The sequence below is a fragment of the Centrocercus urophasianus genome, unplaced genomic scaffold (assembly GCF_019232065.1).
Source record: "Centrocercus urophasianus isolate 14NV4802_14NV808 unplaced genomic scaffold, USGS_Curo_1.0 seq_13, whole genome shotgun sequence".
NCBI classification, from domain to species: Eukaryota; Metazoa; Chordata; class Aves; order Galliformes; family Phasianidae; genus Centrocercus; species Centrocercus urophasianus.
Window position 1 is genome coordinate 23494668 of NW_024884475.1, and position 21095 is coordinate 23515762.

At 38.6% G+C, this 21095-nt stretch overlaps 1 protein-coding gene across 3 annotated transcripts in view; it reads left to right on the forward strand.

The window, feature by feature from the left end:
- The first annotated feature begins 8807 nt into the window (after positions 1-8807).
- ATP10D (ATPase phospholipid transporting 10D (putative)) overlaps positions 8808-21095 on the forward strand; it is a 36759-nt gene continuing 24471 nt past the window's right edge. For 2 of the 3 annotated variants that reach the window (XM_042812203.1, XM_042812204.1), the window contains exons 1-3: positions 8808-8871; positions 16372-16674; positions 17296-17490. In XM_042812203.1, coding sequence (XP_042668137.1) covers positions 16412-16674; positions 17296-17490 — 458 coding nt within the window. In that variant the 5' untranslated portion in view covers positions 8808-8871; positions 16372-16411. Of the gene's footprint in view, positions 8872-16371; positions 16675-17295; positions 17491-21095 lie in introns of those variants that run through there. The other variant, XM_042812205.1, reaches the window with a different exon arrangement.

Below are 21095 nucleotides of genomic sequence, written 5' to 3' on the forward strand. Positions count from 1 at the left end.
CACACAGAAGAAATACAAAGGAAGTCCAGATTTAGGAAGAAATCAAATGGCAGAGGGATAAGGAGAAAGTTCATAACTGTCCTGCTTAGTAGAAAGGGACCAAAGAAGCGACAAATTCAACAGAGCAAAGATGTAAAGCCTGAAAGACAGGAACACGTAAGCCACACATTCTGACAAAATCTCAGTGAACATCTTTCAAAACAGATTATTCGTTGCTTTTTGATGGTGGTGGTTGGCTTAATTTTTTATTTTTTTTTCCCCAGGTCTGAAGAATAAGGCATTTCAGTTTTCATGCATGTATAGTTTAAGGTAAATTTTTGTTTGGTCTACTGAGATAGGAGGAGTGGTATGGGCAGAACAACGAAGTCAGAGCTGGGGTGAATCCATGTATCCGAGCCTATGTTAAAGGACAAAGTAATGCAGTAAACAAGGTTGCCCTGTCAGTTTGGAATTTGTCTGGACTTGCATTATTTGGATCCACCATCAGGTCTTAGGCCTTAAAATTACCAACTTGTCATGGTTCCATACACAGTAGCAATAATCCACCCTACCTCTGAGTGTAAGCTGCCAAGTAACCACTAAAACAGAGAGAGGCCAGAACACTTGTGGAAAGTAGATAGACAAGAGACTCCAAGATGACAAGAAAAGCAGCTGTTTCATAAGCAAGAAATGTGAATTTCACATTATCCACACTGCTGCTGACTCATTGTTTTTGTTTTTACAGATAACCCACAACTAAACTGCAGTAATTAAACCTATTTTTAAATGAATCCTTTTGCTGCAATGGCAAATGGAATGGCAATAACTAAAACATTTGGAAATAATTATTAATCAGAATCTCTTACTGTTAAATATAATAGCATTGAAGTGTTTTACGTTGCTCTACAGATATGAAGTTGGAGGGAACATCTCAAGACCAGTATAAACTATTCCCTGAGGGACTGTTAAATTTGTATGTTATTACAGACAGACAGATTACTATGTATTTCACCAACACAGATGTGCCAGTAAAGCCATTGAAATGGAGAAGGAACATGAGGTTGCAGCTCAGATGCACACTGGCTCTGAAATGGAGGTCTCGCTGTTCCTTTCTTTTTTCTAGCTCTACTTTCTTTCCCCTTAGAGTGCTTGTAACTGCAGGATAAAACTGCAACTGCAGAATATAACTGACATAGCTGAAAATGAGTTGTTTTTCTTTTGTACTTCTTTATTTTTGTCACAGGTTAATTTTAGCCAAGTTGCTACAGAGCACTGCTTCTGACAGAAGTGAACTTCATGGTTGGGAGTGAGGGGAAAGACAAAACTAATCCTGGCAGCCTGGACTTAGGTCAGATGAAATTAGTCCTGCAATGAGACTTTTCAAATGGATTTAAATCAGTGAACCACTTACACCACTGTATAATCAATGGATATCAACATGTTACAATCACAAAATAAACAAGAGAGTTAGGTGAAGTGGACTATGATAACAAGAGAGAATAAACGGAAGGCTTACCCTTATGCTGGGCTCACCACAAAACACCAGAATGAGGGATCTCCAGACAAGATCCTTCCCCACTGGTAGCCAGCTCTTAAATAGGTCTAGGAGGGGCAGCACAGGTGAATTGCCTTCACCTGTGATCCTCTGGCTGACTCACGGCTCGCCTCAGGTGATCAATCAGAGGTTCAGGCCGTGACTCAGTAGTTCCCATACAACCACTAAACCAGGAATCTAAAAAGCTTTTGTAGAAGGTTACCATGAACATGCACATAGTGATCTGCTACAGCTGAAGATTGAAAATAATGTTTCTTCATTTAATTTTTACACTGATCACTCAGTCAAGCTTATATATGAGGCTGGGTAAACAACATGACATTGATGTGCAGAACATTGTTATTATTTGCTCCTCATAATCTATCATATGCATCATTACCTTAATTCTCTATTCTATATGCAGCTGAAATGTCTGCAGGCTTACTATATTTAGCATTCAGTCTTATTAAGCTCTGGAGTTGATTTATAGTCTATCCATTAATATTCCCCTAATTCTCATTTTCTACAATTCAGTCCCACTATTTCCTGTCCTGAGTTCAGGGAACATGCTGAAGAGTTTATTTTCATCTGATCTATTACTACCATTTTATAAGGGAAGGTTTATTGTTTTCATTCCTATCTTTACACATTCCTCCTTTCACATTTAAGAATCCTAGGTAAACTGAAGATGTAAAACCATCTACATGTCATGACTGGAATTGTCCTTGAGGTCTAATGATTGGAATGGTTGGAATGCAAAAAGAAAACAACAGAAAGTAAATGGTAACTTTTGGGACACGCATTAAAAATACAAGCCAAATTATTGTCTCCTTCTCTAATCCTAGCCCTAAGATTATAATATTAATAATGAATGGTCACAACCTGTTGATGCTTGTCAGAATTCTTTGGACATGAGAAAAGATAAAAGAAAATGCCCTGTGGGTAGATTATGATGACTCTTAGCCCTGTTAGTATGCAACAATTAGTCGACACTGGAATATGCTGCATAGCAAGTTGCACCAATGTGTCATAACAGCAGTGGGGAGAAAGTATTCCTAAAATAACACACATCATAATCACACGAGGAATCCATGGTCTGTATTTATTATATTGCTCTGATCTGAATTCTACTATACTATTCCACTGTGTATTTTATTTTTATCACATAATATTTTATGGCAGTGAAAACAGTAGTTGGCCAAAAAACTTATGCTGGAAAAACTCTCCTTGCTGGCAGAGGTCATTGCAATGAGGGCATAAAAAGAGAAGGTAATTTTACCAGGCTAAAGTAGAATACACTTTTCTGTTACAGCCACATCTACGTTAAGAGTGTTTTTGTCAGTACAGAGCTTTTTTTTTTTTTTTATCACTAGATCCCTTCCAGTGTAAATACAACCAACTTACTCCGAAGACAGATGGTCTCAGGGTTTACAAGACTTTCTCAGTCTTGTCAGGCTGTTCTCAGTTTGGCAGCGCTAAATGCTGGTTAGAATGCCTGGACCCCCTGGAATCTCTAGATTATATACAAGGAACAGCTTTCCACATCTACTTCCTATTTCTGCCCTTTTCCTCTTTCGTGGGGAATAATAGTTGAATAAGCTTCACTTGGGATATTTCTAGACTTCTATTGAAAAACAAATCATGTGAACTCATCCCTGTATCCAAGCTCAGGGAAGTGAAGTCTGTTAGTGCACTCCAGACATACAGCTTTCTTTGAAGGATGTTTAAAATCTGTTCCTTTCATGGTGTTTTTTGTTTTTTTTTTTTTTGTTTTTTTTTTTTTGTTTTTTTATTGGATGATGTGAATAATGTACTTGGATTAGAACTAGGATAAAGAAAAAATCCCAACTCTGCCACTACAATATTTCCCAGACACTGATAACCCATTTACTCTTCATATGGCTAAGTTTCTTCACCTGAAAAATTAAGATAGTACTATCTTATGGGCAGTGTAGGAATCCATTAAAAGCTTGTGGCTTTACATCATCATCTTTATGACCTTTAATTAGCTTTGATAAAAACCTTCCATCCCTCTGTATTTTGGGAAAAGTATGACCGTGGCAGCAAGCCAGGTATGTGTCCAGAATGCTGGAAATTTTTTTCTTGGGAAATGCATGGTAATATGATATCAAACAGGGCATATTTTGTGCTCTTGAGGAATAGAAAGAAATACATTACAGAGGAAAAGGAGGTCAGAAGAATTAATTTGACAGTACAGTGAAATCTCATCTAAATGTTCATGTATATATTAGAAAAGTAGATTTTGGGAAACAGCTGTAAAAGTCCTTATGGTTACCAACTTTTCAAACTTTGCTAACTCTTCTGCTGTTGCTGCAGTTTTATGACCTTTATGACCCATCTTCCCATTGCAAAATCTGCTCTGAATTATTTTACTGCAGTTCCCCTTTTTTTTCAGCAAGAGACTGAAAAGCCCAACAGTTATCCTCTGCTGTCTCAGATTAACAAAGATACAAAAAATAGAGTGGCACACTTCATCCTTTTTTGCATTGACAAATGATTTTCTCGTGGCTTAGTCACTGATGATTAAAACAGTCGAGCCATTTTATGTCAGCTTGCCTACGTGTCATGTCTCATTCTAGGGATGAAAACATATTCTGATTTACCTAAAGTCAGGTAAATTTCATTCTCTACCTGAGAGAATCAAAGCCCAAGAAGCACTTTCATATCCATCCACTAGATAATAAAATACTGCTATTTGTCCAAGAAAAAGATTTAATAGTTTGACATAAGCTACTGTGTAAAAATAGTCAGAAAAACTTAAATCTTACTTAGAAATTCAGAGTTGTCTATTCAGCAGAAAGGATAACATAGAAAACTGTAAAAATAAGTAAGCAGAGAAAAATCTTCAGAAAAAAATGTAAGCTACATGAGAAATTTCTATAAGCACAAAAAGAGAAAAAGGCAACGTTTACTAAATAGCTTATTTGATACAATTGACTCAGCTCTTTTTACATTTTGATACACAGAAGAGTGAGAATTAAGGTTATTTTGAGGACAAGTTTATATATAGAATGAGAAGAGAAGCACATAAGTACATTCAGTTTGTGTATCAAAGGAGTTCTGATGCACAATAAACTAGTAGCAGTGTAAACAAGCTAATAACAGGTTTGCAACTGTAGATAAGATAAGGCTGAAGATTAGCCATGGGAAATTGAAACATCATAGTAAATAGAAAAATAAGGGATAAAGTAATTTACCTGTGCATAATTCTACTCAGCTGGCACTACTTTCTAACCATACAAGCATCCCCATTGTCCCAGAGGTAGACCAATGTTAATTCAGCAAGAGAGCAAACCCTAGATTTCTAGGCTCCTAGAAATTGAAGTCTCACACATAACCAGTTCATTTTCTGTACTGTAAAAAGTAGTAATGCCAAGATAAGGAGCTACAGGAAGATGATGAGAGGCAAAGTGTGAGCACTGTAGAAGTGAGTACTGCAGTCAAGTACTCCTTTAAAACTTGTCTACACAAAGCTGGCACTTTATCCAGTATTAAATAAGTTCTGCACTGATTTGTTAAACTGCATTACATCTTTGGGTGGACACTTTTCTTCAGAATTTAGTTAATCTTCATCCATTTTGATATAATTCATTCTTATCATGTTAACTTTAGCAAAACAAATGTTGACAGATAAACACCAGGAATAACTTAAACATTTAAAGCAGTAGTCACTGCTGGTAAAAGACCAAATGGATATGAGGTTTAATTCAGAAGGTAGAAGATAATTCTTAACCCTCACAGCAACATTTGCTGGAGCAGTTTTCTCGTGCAGTAATAAGAGCAAAACACCCAGTTGCTTTCAAGATAAAGTTCAGTCCACTTATGAACCAGATTGCATGGCATGCTTGGGATAACAAGGGAATAGACTCAGCACATAGAAGGTGACTTTCAGGAATGCTCCATGATAATATTTATGTACCTGCTCTACCTCACTCAAGATTTGCAAGTCACATATAATATGCACAGAATATACCTTGCACTGTAAATATATACTCAGAAAAGTAAATGTTAAATCATTCAAATGGAGGTGCATTGTCTGAATCGCTAGCAGACACTTTCACATTATGGTGCTTATTCTCTGTTGTTTCAATTCTTTATTTGTAAAATGGAAGTACTAATATCGTCTTGTCAGACAGGAAGCTATGAAGGAAAATTCATGAATATTTATAAAACGTTTACTCAGGTGATGAACACAGTCTCCCCATGAGGAGATCAATAAACCCATTCTGATTTAGACAGTGTACAGTAAATAAAGGTCATAGCCACACACATATTAGAACAGATAAAGACCAATACTTAACAGCTGTCTCATTCACTGTGCATCCATCATCTTGTGAACTGAGTCAGACTGATTTCCTGCCAGAAAATGGATCCACAGATCTTGTAGGAAGAGAATAACAGATCTTGTAGGAAGAGAATAACTTGTGCACATCTGCACAAGGGACAGCATTAACTTGCACGAGCAAAACAAAGGTTTTTCACATATAACTTTGTGTAGGACTCCAAATACAATATACAGCCAGTGAACTTGTAAGCAATAATTCCAAACAATTTTAGAGTTTTGGTGAAATCTCTGCTACAGTTAAATTATTTGGACAGAGCTTAGGAGAAAAATGGTGATCAGATTATTGGGTGATAGTCAAGCCCCTTTAAGGCTACAATTTATGACAAGTATGCTACCACCTCTTCAAAGACATTTCAAGCCAACATATCACAGTATGTCACTATTTGTACTGTAAATACACACCAGATCTCTTTAGTATATCCACAGTCTTTACATTAATGCAACTCTACTTGTCAAGCCAGAGCAGGAGCATCTGCACTGCAGTGGTGATAACCATCCCTGTCTATAAAGCCAAATCCCCATTGGTACTGCTATTAATATAGATGTGACAGTACATTGTTTGGGGAATCATATCCAGATCCTCAGCATTTCATTAACTGGAGGTACTCCAGGAAATGCTTGACGGCATACCGTGACAGATTTGTCTTCCTTCCAGGTCTTCTTGGGAAAGTTATCAATCTGCCTGCATGTTTAGTTAACACAGTTCCCATGACATACATTCTTTTCTCTCATATGTCCCAAGCAGTGCCAATATGAGCACAGCTGGATGAGCTGTTCATGCTCATACTTCCAGAGTTATTGCAGCCATGAACTGATAAAAGGTTTGAAGAACACAGAAAATCAAAGAGCTCCCTAACTTTGCTGGATTCATCAATCACTCTCACATGCTCATAGCTCTCCCTTTTCATGTGACAGTTCAGGAATTAATATGGAAGATGCATGGACAATGCACAGGAAAGCAAAAGATATATCCATGTGGAACACATTCAGTGTTACTATCTCCACACAAAGTTAGCAGGGAGATTTCTGAACTGAGTATTACCTCTGATATGTTTTCTTTGTAGATTCTCTACCATAATATATTTAGGAAAAGACAGCTTAATCACACTTCAGAGAAGCTGCACAGATGCTTTTTATGTCTGGGACTAACACCATTTGTACTACTAGGCAGTAATACAAAAAAGATAAAAATGAAACCACATACATGTAACAGGCAGTTGAGGGGCACCCGTAAAGCCTCTCACCCACTCAATCAGTCCATCTTGGAGGAGCTTGTATATCCTCCATGTCTCATTAAATTGCACAGAGTGCTGCACTAAGGCAGCTCAGCTCCTTCTGGCAACAAAGCTAGCTCATTCGTAGTTTGGTCAGGTATTTTTGCAGCACAGTGGTGTGCAGGCCTGATTGAGGCAATTGTTATTGTTGGGCAAACAATGGAAATAAAAGAACACCTTTTGTAGCCATGAGCTTACAGAATAGAGTGGCATACATGAAAAAATATGATTACAAGAAAGGTAGCTATTTTATTAAAATCTTTGCAAAGTTTTCTTTCTCAAACAACTTGAAAGTTGTCAGTAAATCAATGTTAACCAATAAAACTACATTGTCAGTTGTCAATAAATCAGTGTTAACCAACAAAACTATATTAAAGTAACTGTTCTTTGGCAGGCCTGCTGTCTTATTGTGTCTTGCAGCAGCCCGCTCTGCCTTTCCCTGTTTTGCATCCTTTCCTATAGCAAGTGAATGAGCAAAGGTGCTTGATACTGCCAAGGAAATGGAAGAACATCTTATCTTTTTCCTTCTCAGAAGAATACAACTAACTGCTTAATTTCAAGACAGCAGATATGGACTTCCTTCACACAGATCTATTTTCATTCCACCTTATGTGTCAATATGCTTTGTTCCTCTAGCCATACGGGCCATTGAAAGAACAGAGTGCTGGATCCATTCACTGAAACACAACTCAAGGGTTTTCAGTGTGTGATCAGGGAGACAGGACAGGCTAAAATGCCAAATAGAGGAAAACTACACCACACACAGAAAGGCGAGCACAACAGGCAGCTACCACTCAGCACAGCCCTCTGATCTCTAGCTTGCAAAAAATTTTTTTCTGTTTAAACTTTTTGTGGTTGCTTTTGTTTGTTTGTTTGTTTGTTTCAGCAGAAGATGGTCTTGGAGTAAAAACTTTCTCACCCTTGTAAAAAAGGCTATGTGGTTTCTTTGCAAAGGGCAGCCTACAGGCCATAAGAGCAAAAAAAAAAAAGGGGGGCAGGGCTGGGCTTCAAAAGGGCTATTGATGACAAAAGCTCACTGACATTCTGATACCAGTGATTTGCTTAAGATAATTAGGGCAGCTTCCCAATAGCCAGAGGTCTACTTCTTAGAAAACAAGAGAGCCTGTTTGCTAACCTTGATTAGCCCAGTGGCTAGAAAACTTGATGTTTAGACAGGCCGAGCTGCCTTTGGTGCCAGGCTGTGCTGGCAAACAACCAAGAACACCAATTTGCACTGCAGGCTTGTCAGGAGTCAGGCTCTGCCACAGCAATGCTCCCAACACAACCTCCACCTCTCGGGCCTCAGGTCAAAAACAGCCTGTAAATGATAGCTAACATTTTGGGATTGCCAGTGCTACACAGATTGTTAAGAGCAGCTCTTTTTGTGTTCTTTTTTCCACTTACAGAGCTCAGTTCCCGAGCATAGCTGCTCAGAACGGGAGGAAAGCACACAGCCCCTTGCTGCAGCTTGCGACTTAAAAGCAGGGGAAGGGGCTCACACTGCGAGGCCTGGCTCCCACGGCAAAGCGGCTGTCCCACGCTGGGGGCCGCAGGTAAGGGCCGGCGAGAAAAGCGGCGAAGAGCGCTGAGCGGACCCGGCCCCGCGGCGGGTCGAGGCGGGGCGGCCTGCACGGGCGGAGCGCGGCGCCGGAGGCGGAGGGAGAGCGGCGCGCGCCGAGGGTCGCGGCCGTCCCGCTGGGATGTGAACGGCGACATCGGTAAGGCCGCCGCGACGCGCCGCTGTTGGGGTGGGGGCGCCCGACGGGAGGGTGACGTGCTGCGGCGTGCAGCCGTCTGGCGGCTGCGGGAGGGGCGCGCGCTGCTATGCAGCGCGGCTGTCTCCCGAGACGGTCGCGGGGACAAAGGACCGGCGGAAGCGCGGCGCGGGGTTGGGGGGCGCAGCGGGTGCTGTGGGAGGTCTGCTAGGCCGCGAGCCGTCAGTAAGGCTGTGTGCTCTAACGGGAAGGAAGCCTTTGAATGGTAAACTCACTGACTGCTTTGCTGGAAGCAGACCGGGGAAAAGATGGTAGTTGGATCTCCAGTCCACAAGCAATTTCTTCTGGGTGGGATTTTGTTCATGGTGGTGATTGAGGGAAAGGGTGTCATCTTGTATAGCAAGGTCCGTATCAGTGGCATTGACATCCCTGGAGCTTCCTGAATGTCCGAAGGGATGAGACGTGCATGCAGTGAGATACAAGATAGGGCCGCAGCCATAGCTACCGGGCTTAGAAGTGGAGAAAAGTTCAGAAGGATATGAAAGAGAAATCAAAGCTCCTGAAAGGAAGTTGTTCTTTCAGAAGTTCTGCAAACGAAGAAGAAAAAAAAAATGTACTTTCATATTTTAAAAATATTAAAATAACTCTTGTTTTTGTAGTAAGATAATTTGGGTATACTTGTCGCCACAACAACTATAGGCTTGAGAAAGCTTTGATTTAAAAGTGTGCACCTTCACATCTTTACTATAAAGCAGCAGAAATATCATTATCCCTGTTTTGGTAAGTGATGAACTGCAGCAGAGGGGCACTGAGTGACATCCCGAAGGTCAGAGTGGAGCTTAGAGTGAACTCTTAATATCTTTGTGTGCCCCAAAATCTGGTGCCAGGCTGAGCTTTTGCAGTCAGTCTGTGGACAAATATTATTATCAGTAGCAAAAGCTAGCGCGGACAGACTAGGATTGCATTATTTTGTTAATTGCCACTGCTCTGGGTGATCTGGATTTCCAAACCAATGTCCACAATTGATATGTTTCTCTAATCCAAACTAGATCAAAATTAGAGCTGAGTGTTCTATGTAGGTACTCAAAGACCCTCTAATCTGACATTTTCATCCCACCTCCCTGTGAACTGAATCCGGGAAGCTTAATCAGGAAATGCATCTAATAATTTTGTTGTCTTTGTTGGCGAGTGGTCTTATGGAACAGTGAGTTGAACCAGCTTCAGTGGAGGTTTAGTAACAGATCCATTACAAAGAAGGGGACAAAGCCAGGAGCAGTAGATGGGATAAGGAAGACCTGCTCCTTTCAATGGTAACATTTGTCTCAGTTCAGCTGGTGACTGAATTGCATCTTCAGTGTCTTACGCTTTAATCTGTTTAGAAGCGTTGAACTCACTAGAGCCATTATTGGAACGTTCTTAACCCAGTGCATTCTTTCCTATGCTCCTATGTCTTTCGACTTAATTTTTAATAATAAAATCTCTTAAGATGCACAGTTGTAGTTGAGCCTCAAATTGCTATATAATGTCTCCCCCTTTCAGGCTTGAAATATCCCCCCAAGAGGCATTTTTTATAGGGTTGCAAAAGCTCTGTAATGATTAAAGCAAGATCTGAGCCTAATGTTAAACACAAATATACAGAATTAATACTTCTGACAATGAAGGTACTGCTAGCTGTAGTATTGCCATCCTTTTGAAATATATAAGTGTATCACATCTGTTGCAGCTGCTCTTTCAGCTTCTTAAGAATCAGAAGGCTGTACATAACTTGTTCTTACTTAAGATGAACTTCTGATACATATGACTGCAGCATAATTAAGGTAGTTTCAGTCTGGCAGGGTGAAAACTGATGAAGCTGCACTGGTGCAAGCCTTGACATGATCCATGTAAGTCTGCATAGTGCTGGAAAGCCTTTGTGGAAATCTCTACTTTTGTGGCTCTACGCTGTTAACATTTAAATTAAGTAGCTCAAGTTATGCTCACACCCGTAACATCCACATTTCTGTTTCCCAGTATTTTCTGATCTCTGTTTAGAAATAGGAAGTCTTTAAGACAAAAAAAAAATCAAATCTATTCACTGAAAATGAGCTGTGGATATGAAAGATACTCTTTTTGTAATAACCATGCATATGACACCATTCCCCAGATCCTTTGAAGAACCCTACAGGATTAAACGTGGGAGTTCCTGAGAGATTGTAACTCTTGAAGAGCTGCCAACCTAGATGTCTTAAAAAAAGGAAAACAGGACAAGTCACTAGTTGAAGACCTAGCTTAGAATTTTGGGAACTTGAGTATCATTTGATTCTGTAACAGGTACTTTTTGGTACAAATTAGGATGAATAATTTTATCTTCCATGCAACAGATTTCAGCTCTTTAAAGAAATCAGCATGGTTAAGAAACAGCAGTATACCACTAATAATGATTTATTTCCTTCAGAACCATTTACTATAGCTCAGGGAGCCTTCTGAGTACAAACTTGCATCCTTTTGCATCATGAACACCAGCATAGCTTTTCTAATGTGACCCACATTACTCTTATGTAATACTAGTGTTGTGAATTTCACTTACATGAAAGCATCTACAGTGGTTAGGTGTTGCATAACTGTAAGTTTAAGATTCACAAGACAAGACAGTCACAAAAGAGTAAGGATTAACCTGAAAAGTTTCTTTTTGCAGTTTTGAGATAGCTATGTGAGACACGAGAATGAAGCATAAAGTAGAACTTTACTCATGAACAGAAAAGAGGATATAAAAGGCTTGTACATAGCTCTCTGGCAGTCATGCAGTTTTATTTGAATGAAACCGATTGCCTGTAGCTGAAATAAACGATTTAATCCCTGAGTTTTAAACCTGAAATTGGATAGCATATGGTTCAGTTATGGCTGTAGGTGCAGGATCTAATTAATTACCTAAGTAACTTTACCCAACATGGAGGAGATCATTCCTATTTCATGTATTGCTCCCATTCTATAGCATGTTAATCAGCACTGCTGCCTGTGTGGTTTACTATTAATTGCCTTGCGAGTGACCTTGTGTCAGGGCCCAGGCACTTCCTGGTTTTTAATGCATCCTGCTGATTGTTGTTGATTTGAGAAGAGCCACTGATGGCTAGCTTAACTTCCAAGCAAGAAGCTTCCAAGGTGAGGCATTTCAAGGCTTGCAGCATTTGTGTCCCTCATCCTAAGTCAGACTGTAATTCAGACTGTATAGCAAGGTGCTGCATGGTTCATTTCTCATAGTAACAACTGCCTTCCACTCAAATTACTCAGCACTTTGTGATTTTAACTCAAAACATGTTGCAAATAGCCACGTATTTATCTTAGAATTGAAATTTTGATTCCTGCAGTTTCTTGAGTATTTGTCTTATAAATGGACAGAACAAGCCTCTTCTCAAGATTTATTCAGTACATTAAAGCGTCCCTGCAGTTTTCATTTCTGCTTACAAAGATGTTTTACAAATTTTTGATGCTGCTTATTACAGAGAAGGTAGCAAATCTTAGAAGAACAGAACAATTTTTTTCAGAGTGCAGACTATTCTTCAGGCCATGGAGCCTTTAAAATTTCCATGTGGTTTAGTAGCATATGAACTGTTGAAGATTCATATGCTGTCTTGATTCCTTCCTAGCAGTGAGCTTCTCCAGTTGTAGTGAAATAAGTAGTAGTGACCCCATGAAGTTACACGTACAAATAGATTTAAATGGGACTTCGCATGGATCCCAAGTGTTCCACTCCTCCATAGCTTTGTGTAGCATGAGCTCTGCCCTGGAACCTCAGACCCCCAGGACATCCTGAAGCATTCAGGTAAGGAGCTAGGAAAAGTGTTTGCTACAGAGGTGTATTGCCTGAATCTCTTTCCTTATAGGTTTTGTAGAATTTTTTTCACTTAAGGTAATGCAATTTTATTAACTACTTTTCTGTTTGCCAAGACTTGACTGACTGGAAGTGCACCTGGAAGATGCTAAGGCCTCCTGCACATTATGCCTAAAGGCTGCTCCAGAACAGGGTAAAAGCAAGCGCAGTACACACATGCATGTGCCAGAGGTCTGAGAAACAGTCTCATGAAGTATATCATTTACTGGGGGATTTAACATAGAATTTGCTGAAAGAAGGATGGGTAACTGGAGATGATGGCAAAAGAAGGCTGTTGTCAGAAGGGAGGAAGTGGCCAAGAGAAGCTGTAGTAAATGATAGGGTACTTCATATGACATGAAAGCAAACAACCACAGTGTAATAGTAAGGTGCAGTACCAGTACACTGTGTACATTGACTAAAGCATTAAGCAAGTTTGGATCATAATCTCCAGAAAGGAGGCTGGTCAGCAATTGCCAAGCAGTTCACCAAAGGCTACACTGTAGTGTAACTGGAGCTGAAGAATTGATACCTCACAGAACTGGAAGTGAAAAAGTTTACAAGAGAGGAAGTAGCAAGTGATTGCCAAAGAAAGCAAGTTTCCGGCACAAGAAGTGGAAGAAAATATTTATGCTGAGCTTTAAGACTCAAAATGCTTAATTTAAGGTATGGACCATTTACAAGTAGGGTCTTTTGCAGCACTATCTATAGCAGAGAGTTATTAAAGGCTTTTTATTGTAATATAGGATGATGAAATATGAATAATATATAGGTGTTGATCAGTCTTTTGGTGAAAAGGACACTACTGTACCCTGTTCTTGCAGAAATTTGATAATCAGTTCTTGTGTGTTAACCATTTATAGCCTTTCCAGTTTTCAAGTAGGGTATCTCTTTTTATAAAGTGCTTTTGAGGAAGGAGTCAGAGTACACAAGGGTACTGAGGTAGACAGAAAGCAAAGAACATACCCAGTGTCAGTTCTCTTCCACATTTCATCATCATGTGATGTTAACACTACAGAAAGTTGTCTTTTTGCATTTAAGATATACATGTTCTATCTTTACACCAGTGTTGCTATTTGGCAAGACCAAGCAGCATTCTGATTTTCAAGCCTCAAGATTTTTGTTATCATGAGAACAAAACCTAGCTTCTATGAAACTGACCTCAAACTTAAAATTTGATCATTTAAGCTTCCTTATTTTGAACACAGAAAGAATCTTCTAGACTTTAAGAAGATAATTTTAAAAAATAATTCAAATACTGCTTTAGATTTAAGTTGTTCTCATGTATTTCTAAAACTAATTCTTTTTTTGGGGGGGGGTCTTACACTAGTATATAAAGAAACACCCATAATTTTGCATTAGTGCTCTAAGTTAGGCTGGAGAATGGAAGATAAAAAAAAAAATGACAGGATGGGAAGATCAAATCATGTTTTGAGAAGGGATTTCCTGCTAAAAATTGTTTAAAACAGCTGTCAGCAACTTCACCCTTTTCGGTATCTCACATGAAGTTGATGAATCTTTTCTGAACTTAGAGCTGGCCAAAGAAAAGGTGCTCATTACTTTATATCACAGTTCAAGGAGAAAGAAGAAAAACATGCAACATAAAGAAAAAAATAGAGATTTAGAAGTTTTCAGTCTTATAAATCCTGTTTTAAAATGGAAATACAAATACTTTAAAAAAAAAAAAAAAAAAAAAATTTAAAAAAAAAAAAAAAAAAACGTTTGCAAGTACTAACTCAGTCAAATCCTGGGTGAGTCAAAGGGTGTTGTGACAGAGTATAAGATCCCAGTGCTGGTTTTTTTTTTTTCTCCTAAAGATGCAGTTTAATTGCCTGATTCACTTTTTTGACTATAGGAGAGGCAGTGAGTGACCTCCTAGTTTCCAACATGATGCAGTGGTGTTTTTGTTTTAGTTACTGTCCATACAATCTCCTTCAAAATTTTCTTAAAAAATAAAATACCAGAGCTATTGATGGATCTACACAGCAAGTGCTGTTGAATCTTAGGTTTCTTGCTTCCTTTGAAGTTCTGCCTCTGAAAAGGAGGATGAGGAAGGGTGGGGCAGAGGTTTTGGAGCTGTGTCAGGGATGTCTGTGCAGTGAGAGGTGACTGCTATTCAGCACCACTGCATGTACTGTTCAAACCTGTGATTCCAGATCCAGTGGTGAGGAATTCTGTCCTAACACACTGTTACTTTAGAATATCTAATTGTTTGTTTGTTTGTTTTTTCTTACCTTTATTTGGTAAGCAAAGGCTACCAGGTATCACGTGCTACAAAAAGTAATACATGTATTTTTAAAAAACAAAGTTTGCTTCCTGTGTTCAAGAGGTTTTGAGATTTGTCAGCTTTTCTTTTTTGTTTTTCCTAACTCTCAACTTCCAGTCTTTGTTTGCATGTTATTGATAACTTGATTCTTCAGCTTTTAAAGGTGCTTTTGCCTATGTAATTTTAAGACTGAACAGGATTTGCCATTTAAAGACTTCGCATTCCCACATTCCTTCTGAGTCAAAGAGTTTGTTTATTTGTTGCTTCTTCTAGTCACAGAAGTTACCAGCATGAAATGGTTAAGTTTAGTCTTATATGAAAGCAAGCATGATTGTTCTCTAAAATATATCTTGCTTACAAACTCTTGGCTGATATGGCATCTTGAAAAATTTTATGTTGTATACTTAAATAGGTTTTCAGTGAGGATATTTTACATTATAACAGTCTGCAGAGCTATGTTAGGTTACTGCTTTGGGGTGAAAATTATGTCAAGCAAAAGCATGGTTAATTGACATACCTTCTAACAGTGGGTGCTTGGAAGAGACAGAAACTTAACAGGACAAGAAGAAATCTTGTTGAGATGCTCCCTGATAATCCAGCGTAGGGGATATTTAAAGTTTACTCATGTAAACAAATCTTGTGTTAGATACAGGAAGCAATAGTACAGTCCCAGAACAGCTCTTAATTGCTGGATTCTCTTTTTTGCTGTCGACCTCAGGGAACCTACAGACTCCTCAGCCTGTATGAGGCATTACTATTATGTAGTATGCTGGCATGAGATTAGTAAAAATGACTGAGCAGTCTGTTGCCTAAGAAGGGACTTCTTGAAGAATCCATCAAATCACGGATTGCTATTAAAGCTTGTTTTCTTTCTCTAAACAAGACATTTTATCCAGATCTAATTTCATGTGTAAAATTAGAAAACATCACTTATTTTGCAACAGTCGTTATATACTTCTTCAAAGCATTTTCATTTGGATTTTTCAAGTACTAATTTGATGTGTGCTTTACACACAAATTAAGAAATTGGTATAAATTTAAACTGTGTTGATATTTTCCTATTATTTAAAGTACAGCAAAACGAAACATCTACTAGAAAAGATAGATCTGTAGATCAGTGACAGAATACTGGAATCAGATTTGTTTTTTAATAAACAATTAGAAAGCTATTGTGCATTTTAAACAGAGTAATCAAACTGCAGGATGCTGATAAAATTTGGATAACTACAGCCTTTGAAGAGGAACCTGACATCATTAAATGTTCTTTTCCTGATCTGAATGTGAGAATGGTCTTTTCCCTGGGCTTATTCAGAACTGTATCTGGAACTTCTTAGTTAAATAAGCCTTTACAGAATTACTGCTTAACTTGCTGTATTTAACTTCTCTCTAGGTTGAGGTCATTCCTTGGATTATAAAGCACATAGGGTGCAATGGCAGATCCCATCCACTGGACCCGGTATCGTTGGCAGCAACTGATGTCTACAGAAGGCAGACAAGAAGGCAGCAGCTCAAGTAACAACTGCTGTCAAGCAAAAAAATCTATTGGCAAACATAGGATAGTGATACCCTGCTTGGGACATTTTAAGGAAGAGTATGAAAAGGTATCAAAACTGTATATGAACAACAAAATACGGACTACTAAATATACTTTACTGAATTTTATACCACGCAATTTATTTGAACAATTTCACAGGTAATTAACTATTTTTGTTTGTGGAAATTCATCTAAAGTGGATTCTTTTTATTTGTGTATGAATATGTATTTTTCCAATCACTTCTGCCTATCACTTCTGAAAAGGTCTGTGTTATGTGTCCAAAGATTGAATATCAACCTTGGACTAATCCTTTCTTCAAAACTTTTGTTATTTCCACTAATTTAGATTAAAATATTATTTACTATTGGAGCACTTCAATTTTTCAATTGATTTCCTTCCCTCACATCTTATCTCTTTTATTTTTTACCCTCCATCCTCCTGCTTGGATAACTGCAGGTTTATAAAGAATGGCTCACTTAAAAATGTCTTATCTAGAAGTTCACCATAGCCTCACTGTGGAAGACATGCCTAGAAGGCAAGGTTGGAATTACAGTAAAATTCTTGCTTGCACCTTCTTATCATGAGTATTAATCAGCCATTCAGCCAACTAATGTATTTGACTGAAGAGAGGAAAATGGAGTCACAGATACTTAGTTCTTTATTTTTTCTTAGCTCCTACTACAATTTCTTCTTACATAAGTAGTCTCTCTACAGCATGGAGTGGGGGAATTAGAAAGGCTGGTAGCACAGTTAACTCTTATGTTTGCTCTTTGTTTCAGAGTTGCCAATTTGTATTTCCTGTTTCTGGTTATTTTAAACTGGGTTCCCCTGGTGGAGGCTTTCCAAAAAGAAATTACAATGCTACCTTTGATAGCAGTTTTGACAGTAATTGCCCTGAAGGATGGTCTGGAAGATTACTCAAAATATAAAATGGATAAGCAGATAAACAACTTACTAACCAAAGTGTATAGCCGGTAAGAGACAACATTCTTCCTGGATAATTATTAAATTGATTCTTCTGGTTTACTCTCTGAATACACATAGAGAAAGAGAATAACTTCGGTTGGAAGAGGACTCTGAAAGTCATCTCTATAGTCTCATACCCTGCTCAAAGCATGCCTTACTAGATCAAATTGCTCAGTGTACAGTTAATGGGTATACAGTCAATAAGTGTACAGAGGTTAGGTTTGTAAGATTATCACAGTGGAAAGATAATCAAAATAAATGGAAATGCTCACCAGTGTCCTAGGCTCACAGTAAACTCCCCAAGGAGCAATCTCCAGAAAGAGACCCTTTCTCAGTAGCAGTCAACACTTAAAAGGGGTCTACAAGAGGTGGAGCCAGGCTCCACCCCTTCCAGTAGCACAGGTGAATTGCCTTCACCTGTGCTCCTATGGCTGACTCATTGCTTGCCTCGTGATCAACAGTTAGTATACACTCAGGAAGTTCTCTAGTCGAGTCTTGATCACTTGTTCAGCTAAACAAATATCAAATTAGCATAAAAATTGCTGAAAAAACTGTTCTTTTGTGGATGCCAGAGCTTTCATATGCTAGTCTGCGCAGCATTAACCAAGGAAATTTTAGTATTATTTTTAATATCTTAAAATTGTTTTGGCATCATTGAAATTCAGTGATTACTATTTCATCATTACAGTGGTGAAAGTCATAAAAGCTATCAGTGTTGTAACTCGGTACTCCTAATGTAATTTCCATGAAGGAAATAAGAACATTTTCCGATGCAGTATTACAGGTGTGATCTCACAAGGATAGAGTAGAGTGGGAGAATGACTTCACTTGACTTCCTAGCTACATTTCTTTTTATGCAGCCTGGGATATGATTTTGGCTGCAAGTTCTTCGTCCACCTGTACCTGCCAAGTCCTTCTTCAAGGGCTGTTCCCAATCCATGCAGCAGCCAGTCTGTACTGATGTTTTGGATTGCCCTAGTCCAGGTGCAGGACTTTGCACTTGGCCTTGTTGAACTTTATGAGGTTCACACATGCCCACTTCTCACACTTCATCACATGTTTCAGGACAGCATTCTTTCTTTCCATTTGAAGTGTCAAATCACCACTCAGTTTGGTGCCATCTGCATACTTGCTGAAGAGTCCTCTCAATCTCAATATCTCTGTAGACAATGAAGGTATTAAACAGCACTGATCTGAATACAGATGCCTGAGAGACACTGCATATCACTGTTCCCTGCCAGGACATTGAGCCATTGAGCACACAACTTCATGTGCTGCAAACACAAATACCTGATATAGCAGCTTTCCTGGAAATATTTTATTCAGACTATAAAAAATTTGAGCTTAAAACAATAAAGTAATTGAGTTGGTAAGATAAGTTATTTTTCTTTTTCATGTCTGCAGAGAAGATTAGGGGACAAGTCAGATAATTTCTGATATGAACTGCAGTATACTCTGAAATAATTCACTGCCAGAAAACAGAGCCATCCACTACACATTAATGACCACTGTTTGTTATTTGCAGTCTCATCAGTGTTAATGAAAGGGAATTAATTTCTGATCTTTTCTATCTTGATTCCTTCCCCAAACAAGTATAATAATTGGTTTCTGTATTAGTAAACAGTAAAAATGTCTTCCTGTTGCTAGCGCTTCTAACTTTTCTTTCTGAACTTCTTTATTACGAATTAACTTTTTTTAAGCAACAATCCCTTACTGCTTCTATGAAACATGTTTGTAATAGAAACTGGTTTCACCATTCTCTCTTGTCCATGACAAAACAGCCCTGTCTTAGCGCCTTGATATATCTACCCGAGCAGCTAGATACTAGTTTTTTGCACTTTTTAGATAAGTTGGACTTGTTTTTTCCCCCTTATTTTTTCTGGCTTATAACAAATGAGTGACATCCATAGTTTCAGAGTTTTGGCTTGCTGCTTTTTATAGTTTTATTCCCAAGCCTGGAATTCACCCATTGAATGTATCAGTATTACTGTACTTAGCCTTTCGTATGCAGAGATTGAGGCTACATTTTCTGGGGAAAATTTCATGGGAAAGTAAGTATATATTTAGGAAAATTGCATGGGAAAGTAAGTATATCAAGTAAAAATAACAGAAAAATCATTGCATACTTTCAATTCCACATTTACTTAATAGATGGTGATTATGAAGAGAAACTGTTGCTGTCTGCTGAGGGTTCATCTCAACACTGGCAGTGGAGAGGCTTTTGCAGTTCTTAGTGAAATACATAGTAGTTACAAAAAAAATGTAAAGATGCACTAGTGTTTTTCCCCTTTACTAAGCTCTAGTAAATAATCACTTCAAGGGTAAATAGAAGTGCTGCTTTGTTACTAAATCTTTATCTCCAAATAGTTTTATAGTTTATCAAATTCTAAGGCTTAATCACTTGAAAAATGCCTGTAGCAATCAGACCCAAAATCTACAGCTTTTAAGCTGAGATTTTATCTTAAAACACAGTGATGTCATTGCTTTCTTTGTTTATGAACTTACTTTGCCTTTTGTTCACCATCCTTACTGTAACTCTTCTAGATGCAAGCAAGCTGTGAACGTAATTTTTTCTTGCTGCTATCAGAAGTTCCCAAATCCTTTCCGTAGCACCTAGGGGATGCAATAAAAGAGTGGTGTTGCGGAGTAACCAGAGCTTTCTGTTCCAGTCAGCATTGTCTCTTTGAACTCACTGTGCCTCTTAGTGGGGAGAATTGGCTACACACACAAAAAAAGTGTAGATATGGTTTTCCATGCTTACAGAATAGCTAGTGACAGCATCTCAAGGAGAAGCATATATTTGGCTGAGGTTGGTTTAATTTTACCTCAGCTTTTGCTTTGCAGTTACTTGGAAAACCATATAATCAACTCTACCTTATTTTCACTAGGGATACTGTTATCAATATATTGGTTAATTACATGGACTTTGTGCCATCTCATTGGAGAAAAGGATTTTTGAAAGGATACTGTCAGGCAACACAGATCTGAAAGGTATGGGTACAAAGCTTGACACAAGAAATGTTTTTTTTATTTTTTTTTTCATCAAGAGCATTTCACCAGCTTAACACTTCAATTAGAACTGGTAGATCAGTCTGCACAGAATTGCCATGTTGTAAAGTTTGTTAGCTTAAGTCTGTACTGTGGAAGCTAGGTGCACTTCCCAGCTTCCTGGTGCAACTGCACTTTTCAGCTAGGTAAGCCAGAGTGAGATTTAGAAAAGGATGCACAACATGAAGATGATCCCAAGACTGTGAAGAGTACATTCTCCTCACTTTAAACATAGCTCTAGGGGTTAGCCTGTGAAAGATATTAAAACCTGCCAATTACCAAGATGTAACACAATGGAAAACATAGCAATGACAGCATAGAAGCAAAGTCCTAGGCTGCAGCAGATGAGGATGTGCTCAAACACAGCAACCGTGGGCACAGAAACAAAGGAAAGAATCCACTTACCTTCAAAAGGCCTCATATACATAGGAATTTTCAGCAAGATACCCTTGTCTCCATTGCCAGCCCTTAAGTGAGATCAGGGAGGGGGTGAATCCTGACTCCACCATTTCCGGTCACTCAGGAGCATTGCATTCACTTGGGCTCTTCTGGGTTGGCCCTGCCT